Raw genomic sequence first — 23707 nt, forward strand, 5'->3', positions numbered from 1 at the left:
AGCTGCTCCTGCTTAGCGTCTCAGAGGTAAAGCGCAGGAGAGAAAAGAGTCTCCTGAGTGTCTCAAATCAAATTCAGTTTGACAGTTGAAGTTTTTGAGCAAAGAAGACGGCAGATGAGTCAAAATTTAAACTATGACATTCACACCTGTAGGAGTCGTCTTACTCCAGCTGGAGTCACTTCAACAAAACGTGAAATGGGCAACGCTTTAAAAACCTATGAAACAAATGAAAAGGAGCTCCAGCACTGACAGACAGATAATGTAGACAGACAGGGAATGGATTTTATCGAGCGTGACACAGAGAAATGGGATCTGGGTTTGTGGGCATTGAAGTGGTAATTGATTCAAGGGTCCAGATCTGCTTGGAGGCTAACCCCAGGAGCCGGATTGTATGGGAACTGATATGCAGCACGATAGCTTAAATACCCATCTGACAGAGTGAGACTCGGCTCTGTGAAGAGTCGCTCTTCAGCGTGATGTGGCTAATAGCTCGCCGTGCAAATTGAGAGTCAAAACTGTAATTAGACACTTTGTACTGCTATACTTGTTAATTCATTTACGTCCCTTTACTGCCTTCTCATCCGATGAATACCATGTGATTACTGCAATCTGGCAATGAAAATGGAAACACGGTTGATGAGAGTCACTGTACATCGCTGCACAGATAGTGAGCTTAATTATGTAGCTGAGAAATACTTATATTGAAATGGTACAACTTCATTTTGTTCCCCATTTAGCATCAATTAAGAGTATGTAATCAACGGGTAATTGGGTAATGACACAGTCATTAGCTTTTCTTTTTTGTTGAAGAAATACGAACAGTTTTTATGCATTTGGTCAACTCCTGTCAAGTGTAACAGGTCATAAAATTAAGTGTGTATATAAAATTGATCTACAATACTTTTGGAGAATGTAACAGCTCTGCCACATATTCAGCTTTATTCAACTTCATATTTATTTATTGAGATCGTAATGGACAGAGGTGATGTCGGTGTACTGGGCTGTACTGTTTTTTAGTTTAATTCTAGCGTCTCTTTGAATTCTTTAACCCCTTGACGCCTATTGTCGCAAATTTGCAACCTACAATTTTCATTCAGTCTGCAGCTGAGATAGTGTATCCATTCCCCCAATGCCGGTTTGTGCATATTCAATACGTACCTCAGAACCTTTTGGAAGCACCAGTTTCTCGTAAGACCGGTTGGAGTGGGACCTAATTATTATATATCTGTTCTATGTGTAAAAGACAAATTAACAATCTCCACTTAATTAGCATCAGCTGGAAAGTGAAAAACCCACAAAAATTGTTTAATAAATTCAGACGTCAAGGGGTTAAGTTCAGCACACGCTCATGAGTTCTGGCATTTAAATGAACAGCTAAGAAATGTTTTTATACCCACATGTATTCAATTTTAAAGGGAAAGTTATCATTATTGAGAAATACAGCAATATTACAAAGTGCTATAAGAAATGTGCTTCATTAGGGTTTATAAACTGTTTATGCAACATATCTTTAATAACAGTCAGAGTGAAAATGCCACCAATGAAACAGCTAATGAATTAAATTGTAAATACATACAGTGTCTCTCCATCCTGCGGTTCACACACACAAACTGTGCGAGTCTCTTACCTTTTCATTTACATATTATCTGCTCTTACCATTATCAGATCCTCTCCGTCCCCAGTATGAGCTGCAGAGGAAGACACGCCTACCGACAGCTGATCAAGATAAGCTCTCAAATGGGAAAATAATCATTAAGTCAGCTCACGCGTTTTGCATTCATTACTGTTCGTGGCTCCAAAGTCATTAGGAGTGATCTGGTCGCATATTGTAACCCGGCAAAGCACTGAAGCTGCTAATGAAGGGCCTAACAATCTTGTTTACATCTTCTCCTGTGAAATATATTCTGTTTGCATTTATCAGTGTTTGACATCAGTTTGTTCTGTGTGATGAATGATAAATCTTATATGTAAATACATTCAGATGTGTTTTTCCGCTGCATGCCGTCCGCAGGCAAAGAAACAGTAAACCGGAGTACTTTTAGCCGCAATTTATCAAAACCAAACAGTCACAAGGAGGTGCATGATGCAGCTGAGAGGGCTGGATGTGTCTGTTCCATTTACAAATGATGACAATGCAAAATTCAGATTGTAAAAAGAAAGAAATTAGCATTTACTTTCAACAGCAGCATTTGCATAAATATGGAAATAGACGTGAGGAACTGGTCTTTGAGATTTTACACTCTTAGCGGATGATAATAAATTCAGACACACTTGTTTACAATCAAAGCAGAGAGTTTTCTGTCCCTGAGGACAAGCCGAACCAACCGGCACGTCTCAAGGTGAGCGGAACGGTTGATGGAGGATCTTAGGATGATAAAGTTCAACATCCACACACTTTTCTGGCATTTATTTTATGTCATTTCTTTTTTTTAATTTAGTTTAGCTCTTAGTAGCAGTTATCTGTATAGTGCCGTGCAAAAGTATTTACCCCCTTCTCAAATTGCTATTTTTTGATAAGACCATCAAATAAACTTACATATTAGACAAAGATAACCAAAGTAAATACAGAATGATGATTTAATGTTTTAAGGGGAAAAAAGCTATCCAAACCTTTCCGGTGCTGTGTGAAAAACTAATTGCCCCTCTTGATAAATCATGAATTAATTGTGGCTAATCACGTTTTTTGTAAAGCGAGTTCAGTGTCACTGACCACACCCAACCCTGATTACCTCCAGACCTGTTCAATCAAGAAATCACTTCAATAGAGCCTGTCTGACTACATGAAATTGTAAAAAAAGCTGCAATAAAATGCTGCGACCCAAAGAAATTCAAGTACAGATGAGAAATAAAGTAACTGAAATTTATCAGCCTGGAAATTGTTACAAAGCCATTTCTAAAGCTTCAGGACTCCAGTGAGCCACAGTGAGAACAAATAGAGAAAACATGGAACAGTGGTGAACCTTCCCAGGTGTGGCCGGTCGACCAAAATTACCCCAAGAGCACACTGACAGCTCATCCAGAAGGTCATAAAAGAACCCAGGACAATATCTAAAGGAAAAGACTGGGCAAAAATGGCATCCATGGCAGAGTTCCAACTCGAAAACCACTGCTGACCAAAAAAGAACATAAAGGCTCTTGTTACCTTTGCAAACAAACATCTGAATGATCCCCAAGACTTTTGGGGGAATGTTCTATGCACTGACGAAACAAAAGTTGAACTTTTTGGAAGTTGTGTGTCTCGTTACATTTGCATTTCAGATAAAGAACATCATAGCAACAGTCCAACATAGCGGTAGTAGTGTGATGGTTTGAGGACCTGGACGACTTGCTGTGATCGATGGAATCACAAATTCTGATCTCTACCAGAAAATCCTGAAGAAGAACGTTCGGCCATCAGTTCGTGACCTCAAGCTGAAGCTCACTTGGGTTCTGCAGTAGAACAACGATCAAAAACACACCAGCAAGTCGACTTCTGAACGGCTTAAAAAAAAACAAAAAACAAAGGTTTTGGAATGGCCGAGTCAAAGTCTGGACTTGACTCTGATTGAAATGCTGGCATGACCTTAAAAAGGATGTTCAGGCTGGAAAACCCTCCAGTGTTGCTGAATAAAAACAATTCTACAAAGAAGAGTGGACCAAAATATTTCATTGTCATGCATGATTTCAGTTGTTGTTGCTGAGGGTGGCTCAACCAGTCATTAGGTTTAGGGGGTAATTACTTTTTCACACAGGGCCAGGTAGCTTTGAAGAGCCTTTTTTCCTTAATCTGCATTTAAAACCTGCATTTTGTGTTTACTTGGGTTATCTTTGTCTGATATTTACATTTGTTTGACGGTTTTAAACATTAAAGAGGGGAAAACATACAAAGAAAATAAGAATTTGAGAAGGGGGCATATACTTTTTCAGGGCACTACATATCCCAACAAAGGCAGCAGAAACGCCATTTTAAGCAAATGTTATCTTACTCTGCGAAGGCCCGTTCCTCTTGAGCCACCTCTGTGTATCTCTCGAGTCCGTCTGTCCGCATGACGAGAGCAGGGGTGATGCAGGAGTCAGCCTGAAAAAAAGAATAAATCACTTGTGGAAGCAGCTTTTGCAGTGTGGCAGCAGATGACAGCTGGAGGGTAGTTGGAGGATGACAGTGGGCATGAGGGCCAATCAGACTGCCTTTCTTGATAATATTACCAGGCAGTTGTGGAGAAAATTGTAGAAAAGGCAGGTCATGACTACCAGCAGCAGTGTGTCATAAAAAAAGCAGGGAGTGCACAGAGACACTCCAGCTGTAGGTGTTGCAGGTTCCCTTTATATCTCACTGCCAATGTGTGTGTGTTGGCGAAGCAAAGACAAAATGACGGTCACATTCATTTTGACTGTAATGTCTCTCCAGTATTTTGTGCACAGGTGACATGAAGAGAGCATTTGCTCTATGTTTAGCACATCGAGAGCCTCAGCGTGTGAGCTGAGAACGCCGACAAAAGCGCATATTACCCCGGCAGGTCCTCAAACTTTTATGAGTTCTTCAGCTCATGTTGCTCCGTGGAGGCCTGTTAGATTTCATTGCATAATTCTGCACTCTGTTCCAGCCTCTATTGTGCCAATGAACCTCTGTTTATTTGCCAGGATGTTCTCTATCACTGCTCCCTCTGGCTCACAAGCCAGAATAACAATGACTTTTTATCATCGAAAAGCACTGTTTGATCCCTGCTCATACAGTTGGTTGTTACAAAACATGGCTCACACAGGTGCCTCGCCCTCCTAGTATATCTAACGTAATCTTGCCATTAAAGCCAAATGAAACTTATGATTTTCTAAGATCGTACTGACAAAATGTGTAATAACTGCTATTTATCACAATAAAGGGGCAGTTTTTGTGTTAAGTCTGTAATGAAAACTATAGGATATGAAACAATCTCAGCGTTATTTACAATGTGCTCTTATTCATCACTATCACTGTATCTTCTCTCAGAAGCGACTTCAAAGATGCTGTTCTATATGCTGCTCAGAAGGCATTTCCATGACGAGGAGATAATGGAAGGCACGCTCATTTAGAGACGTTCTGCTGTCGGAGGCAGAGCGAAATCAAAGTATTAAGAGCTGTCCATGGTTCTGAATTATCTGCTGATTTATCCTCACAGCCCCATTGTTCTATCTATCTATCTATCTGTCATCATGAAAAGAAGTCAGATAGCAAAAATGCCATTAAACATGTGCTACACATAAAAATCTTCCCCCAATGCTCCTATTACCACTCAGTAAATTGTTCTAGCATGGCATGGGCTGCATCTTAGCATTGCGTGAGATTTAACAGAGATTGTCTGTGGAACTAATGCTGAAAATCTTCTTTCTTCCCTTCACAGACACACGAGATCCAAACGTTCAAGGAAACGAGGGAGAAACTATGATCTGATGGCGCCCACTGGTGCCAGAACAGCTCACCCGCACCTTATGGAGCTGACTTCCACACCGAGCAGAAAACCTTAGGAAACCTGAAGAATCTTTCACAGTTTGATTCACAGGTTCAGACTGTTAACACTGTGTGGAATGACAAACAGCAAGAAGAAAATGAGAAGCGTTTTTCCACAATTGCTTGTCTGTGCTTGTTTACCGTTGGCTCGGATCCCGGTTAATTCCTGCTGTGCCTCTCGTGAAGCTAAATAAGCTATCAAAAATGTGCAGATAATTTGAGCATTTCTTATTCTTAGGATGAAGATATGGAGGCAAGAAGCAGGGATGGAGGGACTCTTCCTGCAGGTCCTCTCTCCTTTTTTTGTCCTGAGGGATGACAGTGAATAGGGGGACTCATTTTGTTTTGTACCTCCATCTGCCTGAAGCGCTCACAATATATGCACATGCTCCCCCATTCTCTGAATGCACACTCCTCTCCCACAGGCTGTAAAAGCAGATGTTCCAAGCAAAAAGCTGCCCAAGATTCACACTCATACACAAGCTCTGTCACGGCACATTAGTTCAAATGAGGGTTTCTTTTTTGTTAGTTTCTGTTTTCTGGCAGGGCAGCCTATGTTATATAAAAATGCCCGAATTTCAATCCCAAACAAATGCAGCATCCTGAGGAAACAGTCACAGACAACACGGCAGCTGATGCTTAGTCAATATAAGGACACACAAACAAATTCAGACACACACAGGCTGTGGGGTGAGGACCTTTTTGTAGCCTCACCTGCTTCACGATACTTGCTCTGCTCTGTGTTTGTCACCAACAACAGTTTCCATTTACTAGCAATAAAAGGTCAGAGCAGTCATCTCTCACTGAATCAAAGAGCAGCCAGAGCTGTGTAGTACACAGCCTGTCATTTATCCTCAGACGCTCTCCTCATTCTTCTCTGTGACACATGCAAAACCCATTAGTTGGGCTGTCTGCAAAACACCCTCACAAATCATTAGAGGTGGCAAAATCTTAATAGTCATGATCAATTATTTGCTCCTAACGATGGCTGCTGCTCCATTACAACCTCCTAGACTAATGATTGATTCATTAACTTGGACAGACCGACAGATTTGTGATCTTCAATTATAAAATGAGGACCTTTCATGGAAAAGTAGGACTGTTAGTACCTCCCCTGTGGGATTGTAGAACCATGCTGTTCCCTGCAGAGATGTTTCCAGGGCTCAGTGTTTCAACAGATTAGATGAAGAGAACTCCTGCAGCGAAACACTTCCTCAAAAGCTCCCAGTGATTGTGTTGTTTTCTTTGGATCTCCTGCAGCTCCGTTCCCTCTTATCTTCTATGTGTGCGCATGTGTATCCATGCATTTGTGTGTTTGCTCCCTTCTGCTTAGTTCAGTGGGTCAAGGATTGTATACACACACAATGGCATGACACACATAGAGGTAATGCAATTTAAAAATCATCTGTAGGTGATTGGGTGAGTCTGACACGGCACACACATATAAAAAGGTATTGAAGGTAGCAGCAGGAAATGAAAAAACTGCTGATAAAATTGCATCAATGGATGTGGAGCATTTGCCTTTTCAAAATTTGATTTCTATTCTCTCCTTTTCCTCTTTCCTACCTTCTACCCCCATCTCTCTCTCACACACACACACACACACACACACACACAAACACAGAGGCTGCCGAATGTAGGTCAGTACTGTAGAGACATGTAAAAGTGAATAGTAAATCAAAAAGTATCTATTTCCCCATGGCTAAACAGCGGTGCTGGACAGCATGCAAGCTAACTGATAGCTGTACGTGCACACACAGACACACACACTGGTGTCTGCGGTGAAAAGCAGCAGTATGTGTTCAATCTACTTATGTCATCTCTCCGTCTCTGTCACACTCAATGCCAGCTTGTTAAAGTGCAGGTAGTGGCCTCCTTCTCTTTCCCTGTCCACCCATGGTTCTGAGAATACATAAACAGGTATACTTTCTGTCTCTACATCACAAAATCAGCTGTGACGTCTGTTTCTACTCATACTGGTGGCTTCTGCAGCACTGCATCAGTGATTTATTTCTCCTCTTGTTTGCGTAATTGACCATATGTCAGATCGAATCAGTGGCCGGAACCAAGGTTGCCACAGAGGACGGAAATTCAGCTGCAGGCGCTCCCAACTAACAACTTTAGTCAAGAGGCAGACAAAACATGAGATGTGCAGGGTGCAAAAACAGCTCAGGGCCTTCTGGGCAGTTTCTGTCCTCCAACAGTTGGCAGCATTTACTTACAGCACATGTACTTATGCTACAAGTGTCCAGCTGAGCAAATGTAACCAGTAAAATGTTGAAAATGTCAAAAATTTTTGCATATGATGCACCTTTGCAGCATAAATCACTGCACATACTTTTTACAGTTTCTTCTGCACATGCCGTTTTTGCATTGAAGCTACTTTGTAAATCCAACAATACCTGCCTCAGTATGTATAAACAGATCTCGACTTTTTCCACAGCATGAATATTCAACCCGGTCTTATACAGTTTATTTTTTGTACATCACTTTTGTGCACTGTTCTTGTATATTCATATTTGGTTCCTCAGTGTGTATGGTTGGATGCAGGTGATGAGTGTGTCTAAATGAGTAAATTCTGTAAAAAAAAAAAAAAGATGAATAACAGCACTAGGTAGAGAAACAGAGAAAATATTCCAGTGCTCTGATAACTTGGTATTGCATTTGACAGTAAAGCCTTTGAATCCTTTAATCCCTGCCTTCCCTAAGAAATGTCTCTGGGGTCCAAATCATAAATAAAGTACAAACAATTTCCCTCACGTTAAACCCCTTGAAATGAGTCTTTGAATTTCTGACTCTGTGTAGTCAGTTTATGTAATATTAAACAATGCAAAATAGACAAATTCCAACTAAACATAAGCAGGGGCAGTATAGATATATATTAAATAATTGCTACGAAGGTTGAAAATGACGGACCATCAAACGCATTTTAGCAATATTTTCTTTAAGAGTTGTAGTTTTGTACTTTCCCGTCACAAATAGTTCAGGAATGCATAAAATAAAAACAGAAATTGAAATTCGCGAGCACTGATTTCTAACAAGCAGACTTAAGGTCTGATTGGCAGATTAATATACAGAGGAATTTATTATCTTACTTGCTATTTGAGTCTTTCATTCGCTTAGAAAACTGACAACAAACATTGTCAATACTAACCGTGATATAAACGGAACTCGGCAAACAGAGACTTTGTACAGGCTAGAGGAGTACAACCTTCATCTTTTGCGAATAATTTTAAGCTTCAAATTAATGCTAGTATTGTAAAACATTGATTGTCGTCGTAATTTTGGGCTTAACAGCGTTTTGTAGTCCAACAAGATATGTGAAACTACACTTCCTAGTTATGCGTGACGTCAGTCGCGGGCGACCGGTCACGCGACAAACACATGACGTTTTGTTGTGGTTCTTCTTTATTCACCTCACAGTTCCTTATTCTTTCTAAGACAAAAGAAGACAAGATGGATTTCTGCCTCCTCGCCTTTTTGAATCTTCTTCTTTTTTCCACCTGCTCGTCTTCACCGCCGAATTTCGTCCTGCTGTTCGCTGATGATTTGGGTTTCGGGGATTTGAGTTGTTTCGGGCACCCGAGTTCACTGACTCCCAACCTGGACCGTCTGGCAGCAGCTGGACTCCGCTTCACTGACTTCTACTGCACCAGCCCCGTCTGCAGCCCGTCCAGGTGTCTGTCTTTATACACTACTTATACACTTTATACCTATTTTCAAAAATTAAATGTCTACATCGAACGAGAATAATCACGATCAGATAAACCAGTTGGGTCAGTATATAACTGAGGGACTTTTGAAGTCCATGAGATAGATCTTGCATACATTGAAATGAAATGAAATTTCAGCATACCTTGACATTAATTTTCTCTAAAATTTTACAGTAAAATCAGGTGATATTGTGCAGGTGGTTGCTGGGATGACCCCTGACAAGGCCACAGTGAGAGATCTTTGTCACCGCCTCAGGATTTGGAGATATTGAAAGTCAAAATCTGAATAAGAGCATGTATTTGCAGGGGACGTCTGTCAGCCTGGCTGCTCAGCGTCTGTGATAACATTACCGTATTACGCGGAATAGCCGCGCAACGCCCAGCGTGCGGGCGGCTCACTTGACCGCAGTTTAACGGAGTGCTTCCTCCGACAGAAACAGATCGCCGTAGAGTGAGGAGGATGGCGCCCAGTTTCACTACTAAAGGTTCCTACTACTAGCTTAACCCTATAATTCTTGAATCATTAAGTAATTGACAGAAAATTCTATTTTTTTCCGGGAGTAGCAGAAGTGACGTACTTTGTGCACATGCGCAGTACAAATCAGGTTTCCGGGACGGATCGGGTAGCGACATAGAAGGCTGAATCCCAAACCGCCCCCTACACACTCCCCCTCCACTACCGAGTGTCACTCCAAAAGAAGTCACACTCGCAGCTGTGGAGGGTACCTATTATTGAAGGGGGAGGGTATAAATACGATCGTCAGGAATGGGACACCCTGTCGCCTCACCGGAAAACGGAACACGTCATCGCCATGGTAACACAAAGACGCCTACTGTGCATGGCTGTACCGCTGTGGCACAGGTTGCAACTAACAAGGATCGCTGCTGCTTCCAGAAGACGAAAGCGTCCCACTTTTTTTCACTCACATGTTTTCCAATCCTATTGTCTGGCATTTCAAATCCAACAAATGAATAAATGAATTCTGTCAGTTGTGTTCAAATTTTAAGGTGTCAGGGGGTGCACAATTAAATCAAACGTCAGCAGAGAAGACGATTTATTTCTTTTGATTTATCTTTTTACACCACTATTTTTGTGATGTTCTGTCAGTGTTTTTTTTTAAAAAAAATTATTAAGGTCTTTATTCCACAATTTAATTAATATAACAAAAAAGAACAATAACAAGAAGAAAATAAACTCACATTTCCATTTACAAATCTGCTTACATCTGAACCTAGCAAGCTTTCTGAATATAATGACAGGTAGATAAGACATTCCTTTACATGAACAAAATGCATTTTAACTTTAAAAAAAATTAAAACAAAATAATCCAATAATAGGGGTTAATGACTTAAAGTTATTAAGTGTGGTTACATTACACAGGATTATAATTTAGAAAACAAGAGACTTTAATCAGGTTTCATATAAATCGCATAAAGACTGATTTACTTCTGACAGTATCTTTAAGGATAATAGATCATTTTTAAAGCAGATTATAGAGGGTTTACAGTTTTCCCATTTACTTTGATGTATATGATACTTCCCCATAATGCAAATAATGTTCACCATTTTAGAAATGTTTTTTGGCAGACCATCCATATAAACCATCACCTGCAGCTTATTAAACAAAGAATTGTTTAAGTCAATATTCAGCCAGCTGTAAACATCTTTCCAGAAAAGTTGTGTGATCGAGAGAAATAATGGATGCATGTGGAACTTACATCAATATGTTGTTTCCTCCTCCATTTCGACGTTGCACTTCCTGAAAAAATTGTCCGGAGTGAGCATCGATGCAGACTCGCTATTTAAGGGCTGAACAGTCCACTCCCCCTCCGCACTACGTGGTTTGGGACGGCCCTTAATATGGAGGACCCTCCACTGGAACGCGCAAACGGAGGGGTAGTGTGTAGGGATAGTGTGTAGGGGGCGGTTTGGGATTCAGCCCTAGTGTTTGTATATATCTATGGCGACACGGGCTTCATTTTCTCGGCGTTGAAACCAACGGGTGACGTCACGGTTAGTTTACACCTGTTATTCACCTCACAGTTCCTTATTTTTTCTAAGACAAAAGAAGACAAGATGGATTTCTGCCTCCTCGCCTTTTTGAATCTTCTTCTTTTTTCCACCTGCTCGTCTTCACCGCCGAATTTCGTCCTGCTGTTCGCTGATGATTTGGGTTTCGGGGATTTGGGTTGTTTCGGGCACCCGAGTTTACTGACTCCCAACCTGGACCGTCTGGCAGCAGGTGGACTCCGCTTCACTGACTTCTACTGCACCAGCCCCGCCTGCAGCCCGTCCAGGTGTCTGTCTTTATACAGTACACTTTATACCAATTTTCAAAAATTAAATGTCTACACGGAACGAGAATAATCACGATAGGATAAACCAGTTGGGTCAGTATATATACTGACCCAACTGGTTTATATAATTGAGGGACTTTTGAAGTCCATGAGATAGAGCTTGCATACATTTTTTATTTAACGTTTAAAAAAAGTAATGTTTTTTATGTTCATTATGATCATGTATTTACAAATTCCATAATCATTTATGATGGAAACAATCACTTATTTATATAAAAAAATGACTGGATACCAATAAAATGTCAACTAAATAACCATCTGAATTTAATAGCAACCATCTTCTAATTAGCTAAACAATGATAAAAATGAGCTTATTCAAAAATTATTTTGTGGTCTTTTTATTAAGTTGAGATAATCATGACATATGTATTTTTTGGCAATATATCAGATTTTATATGGAAAATAACTTGTATCCGTGTCCGAGAAATCACTTTCAGCTAAGTTCCCCATTCCAAAAACACCTCTGGAGGGAGTGTGCTGTTACCAAATCACAAGATCTGCTCCACCTGATGTCAGTTCCTCCTGAAGAAAAGACTGGCAAGACTCCAAGGCTTTCTGAGTTATTAAATATAACGTAGTGTGTGAATCAAGTGTGGATTTATCGCATGTCTACAGGTTTAATACAATATCTGTATAAATAATTTCCAATTTAAATTTTACTCAGTTGTGTGTGTGTATATATATATATCTATATCTATATATCTATATCTATATCTATATCTATATATATATATATATATAATATTTAGAAGAATCTTTCTGTAAAAATGTCATGTGGTGTTTGGTTCTAGGCGGCCATGTTGATTTTTGGCCTGAAAACAGCAAAAATGTCAACTATGTTGCAAAAAGTACCACAGTTATATACTGATTCAGTGAATTTTACTGCAGCTACAACCATCTCTGATTGACTCAACATTTAAATAAAGATTTTAAAGTTTGCTTCCAATTCAGTTTCCGTTTTGAGAGAATTTCAATGATTTAAAACCATGTCAGGCACTTCAGGTAAACCCCTGATGCTGTCTGAAACCTACTTTCAAATGAGTGCAAAAAATCTGATTTCTTTGGGGGTTTTTCAGCCACATGATACCAGGTCCAGATCAAATGCTACTTGATTTCGATGGTTTAGTTGGACTATATTGTCCCAGGAAGGATCAGTCTCTCATTTGTATAACTTTATTTTTATGTTTTATGCTGTATTTTTACACGTCATACCAGGTTCATATCAGAAATCACTTTACTTAGATTGAGTCTTCACTAGAAATGTCCTGTTTTTTCATTTTCACAGCTTGAATAAATGTTTCATAAATTTGAGAGTGAGTTTCAGACACCATTGAGGGTTTACAGAAATTGTTTGACAGGTTTAAATGATCAAAATGTGGAGAGAGAAAAAAAAACACGTTACTTGTCACTCAGTTAGGTTTCCCTTAACTTTTCCTTTAACTCAGAATCAGAAGATAACTGCAACTTCTTGGTTAAATGCTCAATAAAAGCAGTTAATTCTGCTTCAGAAGTTTAGAATCTTTTAATTTCCTGTTTTGAGGATCAGAGCAGGTCACTGTCAGGGTCATTTAGTGCCATTTGATCGTTTTCATGCCGAAAGAAAAAGTATTTTCCATCATTCTTCCCCTTCCATTTAATACAGTACTTTCCTTTCTTTGGCCTCCTTATTTGGTGAAACAACGGAGTTTTCATAATGGCAGTCTTCTAGTCCTCCTTCACACTCTTATTTAACCTTTTCTGTAATCATTTCTCTCCAGGGCGTCGCTGCTGACGGGTCGCTATCAGACCCGCTCAGGCGTCTACCCAGGAGTGTTGTATCCAGGCTCTAGAGGCGGCCTTCCTCTGAATGAGACCACCATTGCCGAAGTGTTGAAACCTCTGGGCTATGCTACTGCCGCCATAGGGAAGTGGCACTTAGGATTTGGGGCCAATGGGATGTTTCTCCCAACCAAACAGGGGTTTGACCAGTATCTGGGGATCCCATACTCCCATGACATGGTCAGTGTGTAGTAATCTGTCATGTTCAGATACAACCTCATGAGATTCCTTTTCTGTGATATCTTTACTCCTCTCTGTTTATCTGTCTCCCTATTTGTTTCCCAGGGCCCCTGTTGGAACCTGACCTGCTTCCCTCCAGATGTGAAGTGCTTTGGAGTGTGTGATGTTGGCACTGTAACTGTCCCACTGATGCACAACGAGGTCATCAAGCAGCAACCGGTCAACTTCCTGGACTTGGAAAGAGCTTACAGTGACTTTGCAACCAACTTCATTACCACATCAGCCAAGAAAAAGCAACCTTTCTTCCTCTACTATCCATCACATGTGAGCAACATAAACACTATGTGATAGAATAGCAAAAACATACTTTCAATCAATGTAGAACCAGAGCATTCTTCTGAGAAGCCTGGACTAAAAATGAAGCTTAAAAATGCACGTCCATGAATTTTTAAAACAAGAAAGCCCGCAGTGTTGTCAACCTCCTGTAGATAGATTGTGGTAATTCAGTGAAATGAGACAGTAAATGATACTGTAAGTACACCTTCTTCTACTTCCTCCTACAGCACACCCACTACCCTCAGTACGCAGGTCCAGGGGCAGCGGGTCGGTCCTTAAGGGGTCCATTTGGAGACGCTCTGTTGGAGCTTGACAACACCATAGGAAACCTGCTGGCAACTCTGGAGGAGACGGGAGTGATCAACAACACACTGGTCTTCTTTACATCCGATAACGGGTTGGCTTTCAGTTCTGCTTTATTTCTGAGGCTCAGGTGGTAGCACAGGTTATCGACTGATGGATTGATCTCTCGCCCCTCCACAACCCAAAGCGTCCTTCGATAAGCCACTGAGACGCTGAGCTGCTCCTAACAGCCGAGAAGCCTTTTTAACGATGGCTGAGGTTAAAAGGATTTATATGTTTGTACTGCATGTGATTCTCAGCCCATTTCAGCTTTCTATTGAATAATTTAAAGAGGATTATGAGGGGAAATGTGATTCAAGCTCACAGGGTTTTTGACTTTAATATCTAATGCTGACATCTAATCCTCTCCCCTAGAGCTGTGATACAGTCGTGTCTTTTCCCTCCTTTCGAAGGTCAAGTTATATAATCTCCTTACCCTCTTTTATGTTAGATTTATTGCCTTCTTATGATATTGCCTCTATTGTGTTGTGTACAATCGTGCGTTATTTATTTATTTTTTGTGTCTGTGTGTGTGTGTGTAGCCCTGAACTGATGCGTATGTCCCGCGGAGGTAATTCTGGTCCTCTGAAATGTGGCAAAGGTACCACGTATGAGGGGGGCATGAGAGAGCCAGCCATCGCCTACTGGCCAGGAACCATCAGGCCAGGTCAGTATAGAATAGAATAGAATAGAACTGTTTTATTCATCCATAAGGGGACATTCTGTTGTTACAGTAGCAAGCAGAAAGAGTAAAATAAACACAACCACAATAGAAAAAAATAATATAAATATACTAAGATACAAAGTGCACAATAAAATGTAAGATATACTATGGATAAAGATGTACTAAATTGCAAAGTGGGGTACACATTTTTCTTAAAAATGTTTTACAGTCAGTTGTTAATAAAAAAAATGACTGGATGTCACTAAAATGTCAATTAAATAACCGTCCCAATTTTAACAATCACCTTCTAATTGGCTAAACAATAATAAAATGAGCTTATTCAAAAACTGTTCTGATTGTGTTCTTTTTGTTAAGTTGAGATAACCATGACAGATATTTCTTTTATGGCAATATATCAAATTTTGTATGGAAAATAACAAATTAGATCACTTTCCACTAAGTTCCCCGTTCCAAAAACACCTCTCCAGGAAGTGTGTTAATTCCAGATCACATGACCTGCTCCACATGATGTCATTTCCTCCTGAAGAAAAGACTGGCCAGACTCCAAGGCTTTCTGAGTTATTTAATGTAAAATAGTCAACAGGTTTACTGCAATATCTTTATAAATAACTTTCAATTTTACTCAACTGTATAAATAATATTTAGAAGAATCTTTCTGTAAAAATGCCATGTGGTGTTTGGTTATAGGCGGCCATGTTGATTTTACGCCTGAAAACAGCAAAAGTGTCAACTATGATACAAAAAGTCCCACCACCACTGATACTAAGCTTTACTGCTGACCAATAGCATATCATTACGCTCTGATTTCATGTGTTCCTCAGATCAGCTGGTGTCCTTTTATATTCAGTATCATAGAATGAATGGAAAGCATGACCCTTTTAGCAATCACTGCTGCTGTTTTTGCACTTTTTCTTAAGGTGTGACTCATGAGATGGCCAGCACTCTAGACATCCTCCCCACCATCGCAGGCTTGGCAGGAGCTAAACTACCTCAGGTGATGCTGGATGGAGTCGATATGACAGACATCCTCATCAACCAAGGAAAGGTAGCGATGTTGTACCTCACATGAACAGATTGAACCAACGTGGCAAGCAGGCTGATGCATATTTTATGTTTAATCCTTGTTTTGCAGAGTAAAAGGGAGACGATGATGTTCTACCCGACAGACCCCAGTGAGAAATACGGCCTGTTTGCTCTCCGGCTGGGGAAGTACAAGGCCCATTTCTACACAAGAGGTTGTATGCGACATAAACACAACGAAAAGCATCATCACACTCAAAGCTAAGTGGGTTTTGACTCCTGCTTGTTCATATTTTCTGCCTCAGGTGCTACCCACAGCAGTACCACTCCAGACCACGACTGCCCAGCGTTCGCTGTTCTCAAGGCCCACGACCCCCCTGCGATGTATGACCTGGAGGCCGATCCTTCAGAGAACTACCCTCTTTCCTTGGAGGAAAGACCCGACCTCCAGGCCGTGCTGGAGCAGATCAAGAATGTCAAGGAGAAGTTTGAAGCCTCCATGGTGTTTGGAGAGAGCCAGATATCAAAGGGAACAGACCCGAACCTGGCGCCTTGCTGCAACCCTCAGTGCATCCCCAGACCCAGCTGCTGCCACTGCTGACGGGACAAATCGTTACAGATGCTGTGAAGACAGTGTGGAAAAGACTGGAGGTACAGATGTTACTGTTTACATTCTTGGTGAAAACGCAAGGATGCAAATTATGCTTTACTGCTTTCTTGTGGTCACTGAAGCTTGAATTACCGCACTTACTGAAAAGGAATATTACAATGTGTTTCCTCAATGAGGAGATGATTTTTCTCATGTTTATATTAGCTATATTTCGCACTAATGAATAACAAAGTACTGTATTTTTCTGACTTCTGCTACTTGAAAAGGTATTTTCCACCCCATTATTCCTCACAATCAAAAACTTCTATATATTTACATGTGTAAATATTCTGCAGCTCATTGCAGAATATTTACATGTGTAAATATTCTGCAGCTCATTGCAATCACAAATACAATCAAAAGTAAAAGAAGAATAAAGACAATAATACCAGCGTCGGACATCAAGCATATATTTTATTCATAAGACCAAACCCATGACAAGGCAGAGTGATTTTTTTGTCTTTTTTTTTCTTTGTTTTCCCTTGAATTTTACAAGTCCTTGTTTTTAAAGATACAAGATAGGATATGTTTGTTCTGTCACATACTGTTTTGCTCTAGGTATACAGTGAAGAATCTTGTTAAAGTAATAAAGTCAGAAGTTGGTTTAACTGTTAATGTATTTCTCAGCGGCTATATGGGACTAGATCATCCTCAGAGGTTGTTTTTGTGTAGCTGTGTGAAAAGAAAGGATTTCAACTAGGCTGTAACAAGATAGAAAAACATAATCAGAAGCAAATAGATACAGATCAGAGATGGGTCACACTGTTGGAGCTCAAAGGCGATTACTATAATCGGCAAGACACAATAATAGTTTTCCAGTGGCAGCTGACTCAGTCACTATTCAGCTCTAACAGCAGATTGGTCAGTAATCTGGTGGGTGTGTCACACACTAGTGATGTCACGTCTCACAAATGTGCCCTAAATGTGCTGCTGAAGCCTGTCTGTGGAGAGTTATGGAGTTGGCAGGAACCCAAACGCCACCCGTGTGACAGAGACTGAGAGAACACCTCGTGTCGAAACATAAGACACTGAAATAAAATTATTGCAGATCACAGATATTTATGTGTTTTTTTTTCTTTTAGGGGTTTTTCGTCTCGATGTGATCTTTTTTTAAATTTCTTTTTAATTAATGTACATACTCATTTCAATAACATACTCAACATAAAGGACACAGCACTATCTTAGATTTGCTATTGTATATACATGACCTAACTGACAGCGATACATATGTAGATAAGAACCTCCCTCCTGCCATATCAACATTCAGTGAACTTTTAACACTGAGATCCTGCAGATCGGATGCGTTGTGGAACTGTGACTGAAAGCAGCAGAACAAGATGCTCAACAGTGTCTGAAAGGACGACGGGGATGGCTGGGGGTGGTAAACCTCAAAGCCTGAAATTTGAGATAACAGAAGACAGTAGTGATTGCCACATTTTTAAATATACCCCCTTCTCTGTAATAAGGTGCTAGACTGTAAGCTGTGGTATGATATTACAACCCCACAGCAGGTTCATGTGTAACACGTGAATGATGCTTTAACCTTTTGATCAGACTAAAAGCAATAAATAAATGTGGGATCGTTTCGCCGTCCCTTTAATCCACCGTACAGAAAAATGAAAATCTAATCATTTACATAACTATAAAACCTCCCTTTTAATGCTTGATTAAAGGTTTGATTCCACTGTGATACCAGGACCAAGGATTAGCAGGACACTCGCTGTACAGTAGGCACACTGATGTGCAGCTATTGGTCGATCTAGTCGTTCCTTTTCCCTCGTTGAAACCGCCAAGTCAAAAGAAAACGGAGACTAGTACGTCACTGAAAACCAGAGTTAAACAGTCAGAGATGTGGGAATATGGCTTGTCAGAGAACCTCAGCTTTCTTCGACCTAAAAGTTACATCCGTCAGAGCAAAGCTTACGGTGGTCTACGATTCGCAGGTTTAACGTTTGAGTGATTTGCTATGAAAGCTCTCCACGGTAAAGGCCAACAAGCAGTGCAGCTTTGAGGACTGGACAAAAGTGAAATGGTTCTGTCATATCATCCAAAAGTTTGCTGACAGTTACTGCACCTAATCCAAGCTGAATAAAATATCTGCAGAGCTAAAGACATTCAAAGTTCATTCCAAGTCAACTCTCCGAAACTCTCTGACACCTGCAGTTACTCCCGTCAGTGTGAGTCATTACTACCCACGTCAAAAGTAAGAACAAAATCCCCACCGTCAGCTGTGAGCGTTTCTTAATTAGTCTGGATGAGGCGCCTGTATGTCTACTTTCTATACATGTATTTACAACACACACAATGTTTTGCACGCGACACAGGGGTAAGCTTGAACCAAGGACCGCTCACTGTACTCTTCCCTACTTTGCTCCAATGTCACTATCAGTAGAAATCAAATTAGCTGTTTGTCAGAATTGAACAAAAACATATTTACAGTTAATTCAAACGCCAACCTGTTGATTCTACACCATCGGTCCCTTTGCTGATTGTTGAGCTGCTTGCCATTCGCTTGGATATGTGTGTTTCTCGTGTGTGTCTGTGTGCAGTAACCCTACTAGCCATGCATTGAAAAGTGATACAGCAGTAGTAGGTACATCGTTTTCATTTCAAAAGAGGAACCTTTAAATAAACAGGTGCTCAGCGTCTTAGTTTTTATATCATAGAAAAAGATAAAAGAAACAGGCAATCAATTCGTCGACATCATGGAAATAAACAAAAGAGAGAGGGATGAATGAAATCAGTCAGATGCCTAGCATACTGTAGAAATGAGGACTCCCAGTTTTAGAGGACACAGAAGAGTATTTTACAATGGAGCGGAAAAAAAACCCCACTGACAGCACCCTCTGGTGGCAATCTTGATGAACATACACAAGCTGTAGAGGAAGAAGGTTGTTATGGCAACTCTTCTTACTCCAGGTAGATATCCTCGGTGGGGCAGGCGTACTCCAGATGTTCCTGGTAGTACTCCTGGAAGGCTCGTCTGCAGAAAAGATGCTCATATGAGAACTAAACTTTGATCTTATATTAGATATTATTAGATTTAATTTTACACTGTCATTCTGTTTCCCAAGAAGTGTACTAAAAATACAGAATCCTCAGTAATGAATCCAACGTAATGCTGGTGAAAATTCCAAATCACAAGTGGTTTTCTAAAGTGCCTTGCAGTTGGATGTACTGAGAGAGCAGGATGAGAGGCTGATTCTGCTCATCCTGTACTCAGACAGTGAAGGATCTGCATCTTTAATTATTTAAAACCAGTATAGCTAAATAGGTCTGTAATCATTTAACCTCACGAACATATAAGGCTCGTGTGCAAAAAAAAAAAAAAACAGAGCCTGCTTCAGTTGACAGTGTTTTGGAGTAAAAATGGACTTAAATCCAGGCTTCAACAATAGAAAACCTTCAGAGAGCTTTTTAAATATCATGTGCAGGTGAAAAGTTGGGTCAATATATAATTGCGGGACTTTTTGTAACATAGTTGACAGGTGTCATAGTTGATATTTTTGCTGTTTCAGGCCTAAAACCAACCTGTAACCACACACCACATGGCATTTTTACAGAAAGATTCTTCTAAATATTATATATACAATTGAGTAAAACTGAAATTGAAAGTTTTTTTTAAAGATATTGTAGTAAACCTGTTGACTACTTTATATTAATTAACTCTGAAAGCCTTGGAGTCTTGCCACTATTTTCTTCAGGAGGAAATTACATCATGTGGAGCAGGTCATGTGATCTGGAATTAACACTCTTGCTGGAGAGGTGTTTTTGTAACGGGTAATTTAGTTAAAAGTGATTTCTCAGACAGATACAATTTTTTTATTTTCCATCTAAAATTTGCTATATTGACAATAAAGAATATCTGTCATAATTATCTCAACTTAATAAAAAGAACACAAAACAATTTGTGAATCAGCTCATTTTATTATTGTTTAGCTCATTAGAAGGTGTTTGTTATTAAATTGGGACGGTTATTTAGTTGACATTTTAGTGATATCCAGTCATTTTTTACTAATAAGTGATTGTTTCCATCATAAATAATGATGGAATTTGTAAAGACATGACCATAACCAACAAAAAAGTATTATTTTTTTTACTTTAAATAAAAATGTATGCAAGATCTATCCCATGACCTTCAAAAGTCCCTCAGTTATATATTGACCCATTTAGTTTTCAGTGTTTTTATTTAAACAAATCTTGCCAGAGCATTTGCACTTTAACTGAAATAACGTCAAATTAGACATGACTTACATTGTAACCGACAAACAGATGTAGTTGTTATCATCTCTTTGTATCCATTTGTTAATATTGCAGTAATAACAATAATCTGCACTCACCCAACACACTCTGCTACAGGTCGCATGGACTCCTGGGATACGAACACATGGCAAGCAAATCTGTTCAGCATCGGATGCTTAGTGATGAAGCCAAAGTAGCTGCGGAGAGAACAAAACAATGTGATGCAATCAGTCAGCTGTACGCTGCTAACAGGATGGCAGAGGATGGTGCGAGTTTGTTTACCAGTTGTTCCTCGGATGGCAACCGCAGAACGAGATGTTCTTCATCTGGAAGAAGTGACTACATCTGTCGTACTAAAGACAGCGAGAGACGCAGAGGCAGAACAGAAGATGTATCAATGCAGTACTATTCCACACCAAAGAGATCATTTGACTGATTCGTTTGTTTGCTTATTTACCTCATCAAGGGTGTCGTATTCGTCCTCCAGGCTCATGATCAGTTTGACTCCTTGCAAGCTAATCTCCAGCTCACAGAGAGAGGGAGGCCGCACATGTACCGTCCGTTTCCTCGATACTGCAATCTAACAGAGAGAACATGTCAAAACAAATACGCTTTAATGGTCCATTCTATGTTTGATTGTCTGTTATGTGTGAGTGACGTTTTTCTGCTTTCCTTACCTTCTGCATGGCCGCACAGAGGATGCCGTTGCCTTGGTGATAAGGTACCTCCACAGATCCTAAAAACTGAACGCTGAAAGTCTCCATCCACGCCGGATTCCTTTTCATTCCTACACGGTGTCACAGAAAGCGTGATTCTTCTGAAATTTACACCAGCAAAGAACAAAAGAAGAGCATCGTTTTCGCTCCACTCACCCAGCAGCTCCTTGGACTGGCCTATGACCTCATGAGCGTAGAAAGCAGGGAAGATCCCCCTCTCTCCAGTCCGCATGTTGTAGCCTCTGTACCAGTAGTCATCCTCCTCTTCCTCTACATATAAAGGATCGTCCACATCCAGCTCCAGCTCATCCGCATGTCTGGGAATAAACCTGCAGAGGGCAGCAGAGCGGCAACGGTCTGTGTTTAAAGGTAGCGTCATTACATGGCATCCCTGCTTCCATAGACTGCACTTCATTTGATTAGCAAGCATCTTGTTTGGTTCACGTGACTCTCAGTGGGGAGGAGACAGAGAACAGCTGGCAGAGAAGGATGATGGGGAGGGAAGAGGAGGACAAAGAGCTCTAAATGTGGGGACGTACTGAGTGAGGGCTCTAGTAGAATACATGTGTGTACAAATGAGGAACATGCAGCTTTGTCTCTTCTCACTGTGCCTGATGTTATTATTATTATTAGCACGACACAGCTCAAAAGTCCAGCTGTAACTAGGACATCAGCCCTCCTAGTGAACAGGAGTGGACGATGAACCCCACAGCAAACAACAAAGAGACGAAATGAAACAAAGAAATACTGGTTTGTTTATCTACATACTGGCTTTTTCTCCCAAATGTAAAACGTTAATTAATTATAAATGCACCAGTGATAGTCAAAAGGTTTATTTTAATCAGCAGCCCTGTCGTCTGATGTTGTTGATTATCCAGTAATACCAAATAGATGACAGCAGTTAAAACAACCCAAGCTGTAATAAAACCATATAGAAGTTTGTTTAAAAAATTAAATACTGTGAATATGATTATAGCTATGATTATACACATTAAAGATGAAAGAAGACATTGTTAATTTTAAGTTAATAATTTAGTTAAATGAATAATAGGGTGTGGACTTTCTAACTGATTTGATGTGAGGCTCTGAAACGTTAGATGGTCTGAATAAACGCAGATTTCCTGCATAGAATTGAGCAGTCCCTCCCTGCTGCACTTAAAGTAGCTCCGTTTGCAGTAGATTTTAAATTGATGAACTCATCCAGAGGGGGGGCAGCTAAACCTGCATAATCCAGTTGGTTCAGGACTATAGAATCTGCATTAAGCCGGCTTATCAGGCAGCAGGTGAACCACTGAGTGGAAGCATATTTTTGCTGCATCACTTGAAAGGAAGCTTCAAATTTTTCATAAAATAAAGGTTTGCCAAGTTAAATTTTACATCATTGCGGAAAATTTCCTGTGGGTTCTGAAGCTGAGCTTTAAATGTAAAATAAACTAAATAAACTTTTTGTATTGGATTAGGAAGCATCTTGTTAGGGTTTCATGTGACTCCCAGTGGGTAGGAGGCAGAGACGAACAGCTGGCAGAGAAGGACGATGGGGAGGGAAGAGGAGGACAAAGAGCTCAGCATGTATGTGAATGAGGCACATGTAGCTTTTTCTCTTTTATGTCTCTTTTAGGTGGCCACTGATGTGATTTTTACTTTCACATCCATCGGTAACTATTATTCTCAAAGAAAATGTCCTGCTCTAAATCGACGCTGTAGCCTTGGGAGAAAAACATGGTAACACATTCTGTTGCTAACATTGGTTATAGAATTGGAGATAACTCCTTCACTTCAAGTAATTCCATGATGCCATTTCTAGAAACACTAAAAACAACTGTTATTTTTGTCAATTTTCTTCTTATTAATTGCTTGGTGCAATCATCAAAATATCTCCTACTGTTGCCCTTTGGTTAAAAACGACAGACGTCCCTGTAGGTTGTCTTACCTGTAGACTGCCCGGTGTGTCTGATCCCTCTCCTCTCCATTTATAGTACAGGAGAAAAGTCCAAAGGATTCTGTGCCTGCATGAGAAACAGGCATAAGTTGCACTGTCACTATACCTTACACATACAGTAATAAACATCCCAAATAAAGTACACAGAATGACTTTTTACATTAAGTGGGACTACTTTCCCCTATCCTGTTATTTGCTGTGGAACATTTCTCCTGTGTAACCTGTAAATGAAGCACTAACTGGGT

At 40.2% G+C, this 23707-nt stretch overlaps 2 protein-coding genes across 4 annotated transcripts in view; one reads left to right on the forward strand and one right to left on the reverse strand.

Moving 5' to 3' along the window:
- Positions 1-8816: 8816 nt before the first annotated feature.
- Positions 8817-17255, forward strand: arsa (arylsulfatase A). 2 transcript variants are annotated; one of them, XM_022202171.2, is made up of 8 exons: positions 8817-9141; positions 13293-13533; positions 13639-13857; positions 14097-14266; positions 14754-14878; positions 15814-15941; positions 16029-16131; positions 16222-17255. In XM_022202171.2, the coding sequence occupies exons 1-8, from the start codon at positions 8849-8851 to the stop codon at positions 16515-16517; spliced, it is 1575 nt and encodes a 524-aa protein (XP_022057863.2). In that variant the 5' UTR covers positions 8817-8848; the 3' UTR covers positions 16518-17255. The 2 variants fall into 2 exon arrangements, with proteins under 2 accessions (XP_022057863.2, XP_022057871.1); XM_022202179.2 differs by lacking the exon at positions 8817-9141 and adding an exon at positions 10747-11475.
- The window catches only part of mapk8ip2 (mitogen-activated protein kinase 8 interacting protein 2), a 31291-nt gene continuing 24543 nt past the window's right edge, over positions 16960-23707 (reverse strand). For both annotated transcript variants that reach the window (XM_022202160.2, XM_022202151.2), the window contains exons 8-14: positions 23454-23529; positions 21680-21852; positions 21485-21594; positions 21265-21387; positions 21090-21160; positions 20906-21004; positions 16960-19548 (exon numbers count right to left, since the gene is read on the reverse strand). In XM_022202160.2, the coding sequence (XP_022057852.1) occupies positions 19476-19548; positions 20906-21004; positions 21090-21160; positions 21265-21387; positions 21485-21594; positions 21680-21852; positions 23454-23529 (725 nt within the window). In that variant the 3' untranslated portion in view covers positions 16960-19475. The remainder of the gene's footprint in view (positions 19549-20905; positions 21005-21089; positions 21161-21264; positions 21388-21484; positions 21595-21679; positions 21853-23453; positions 23530-23707) is intronic.

The sequence above is a fragment of the Acanthochromis polyacanthus genome, chromosome 8, assembly GCF_021347895.1.
Source record: "Acanthochromis polyacanthus isolate Apoly-LR-REF ecotype Palm Island chromosome 8, KAUST_Apoly_ChrSc, whole genome shotgun sequence".
Classification (NCBI taxonomy): Eukaryota; Metazoa; Chordata; class Actinopteri; family Pomacentridae; genus Acanthochromis; species Acanthochromis polyacanthus.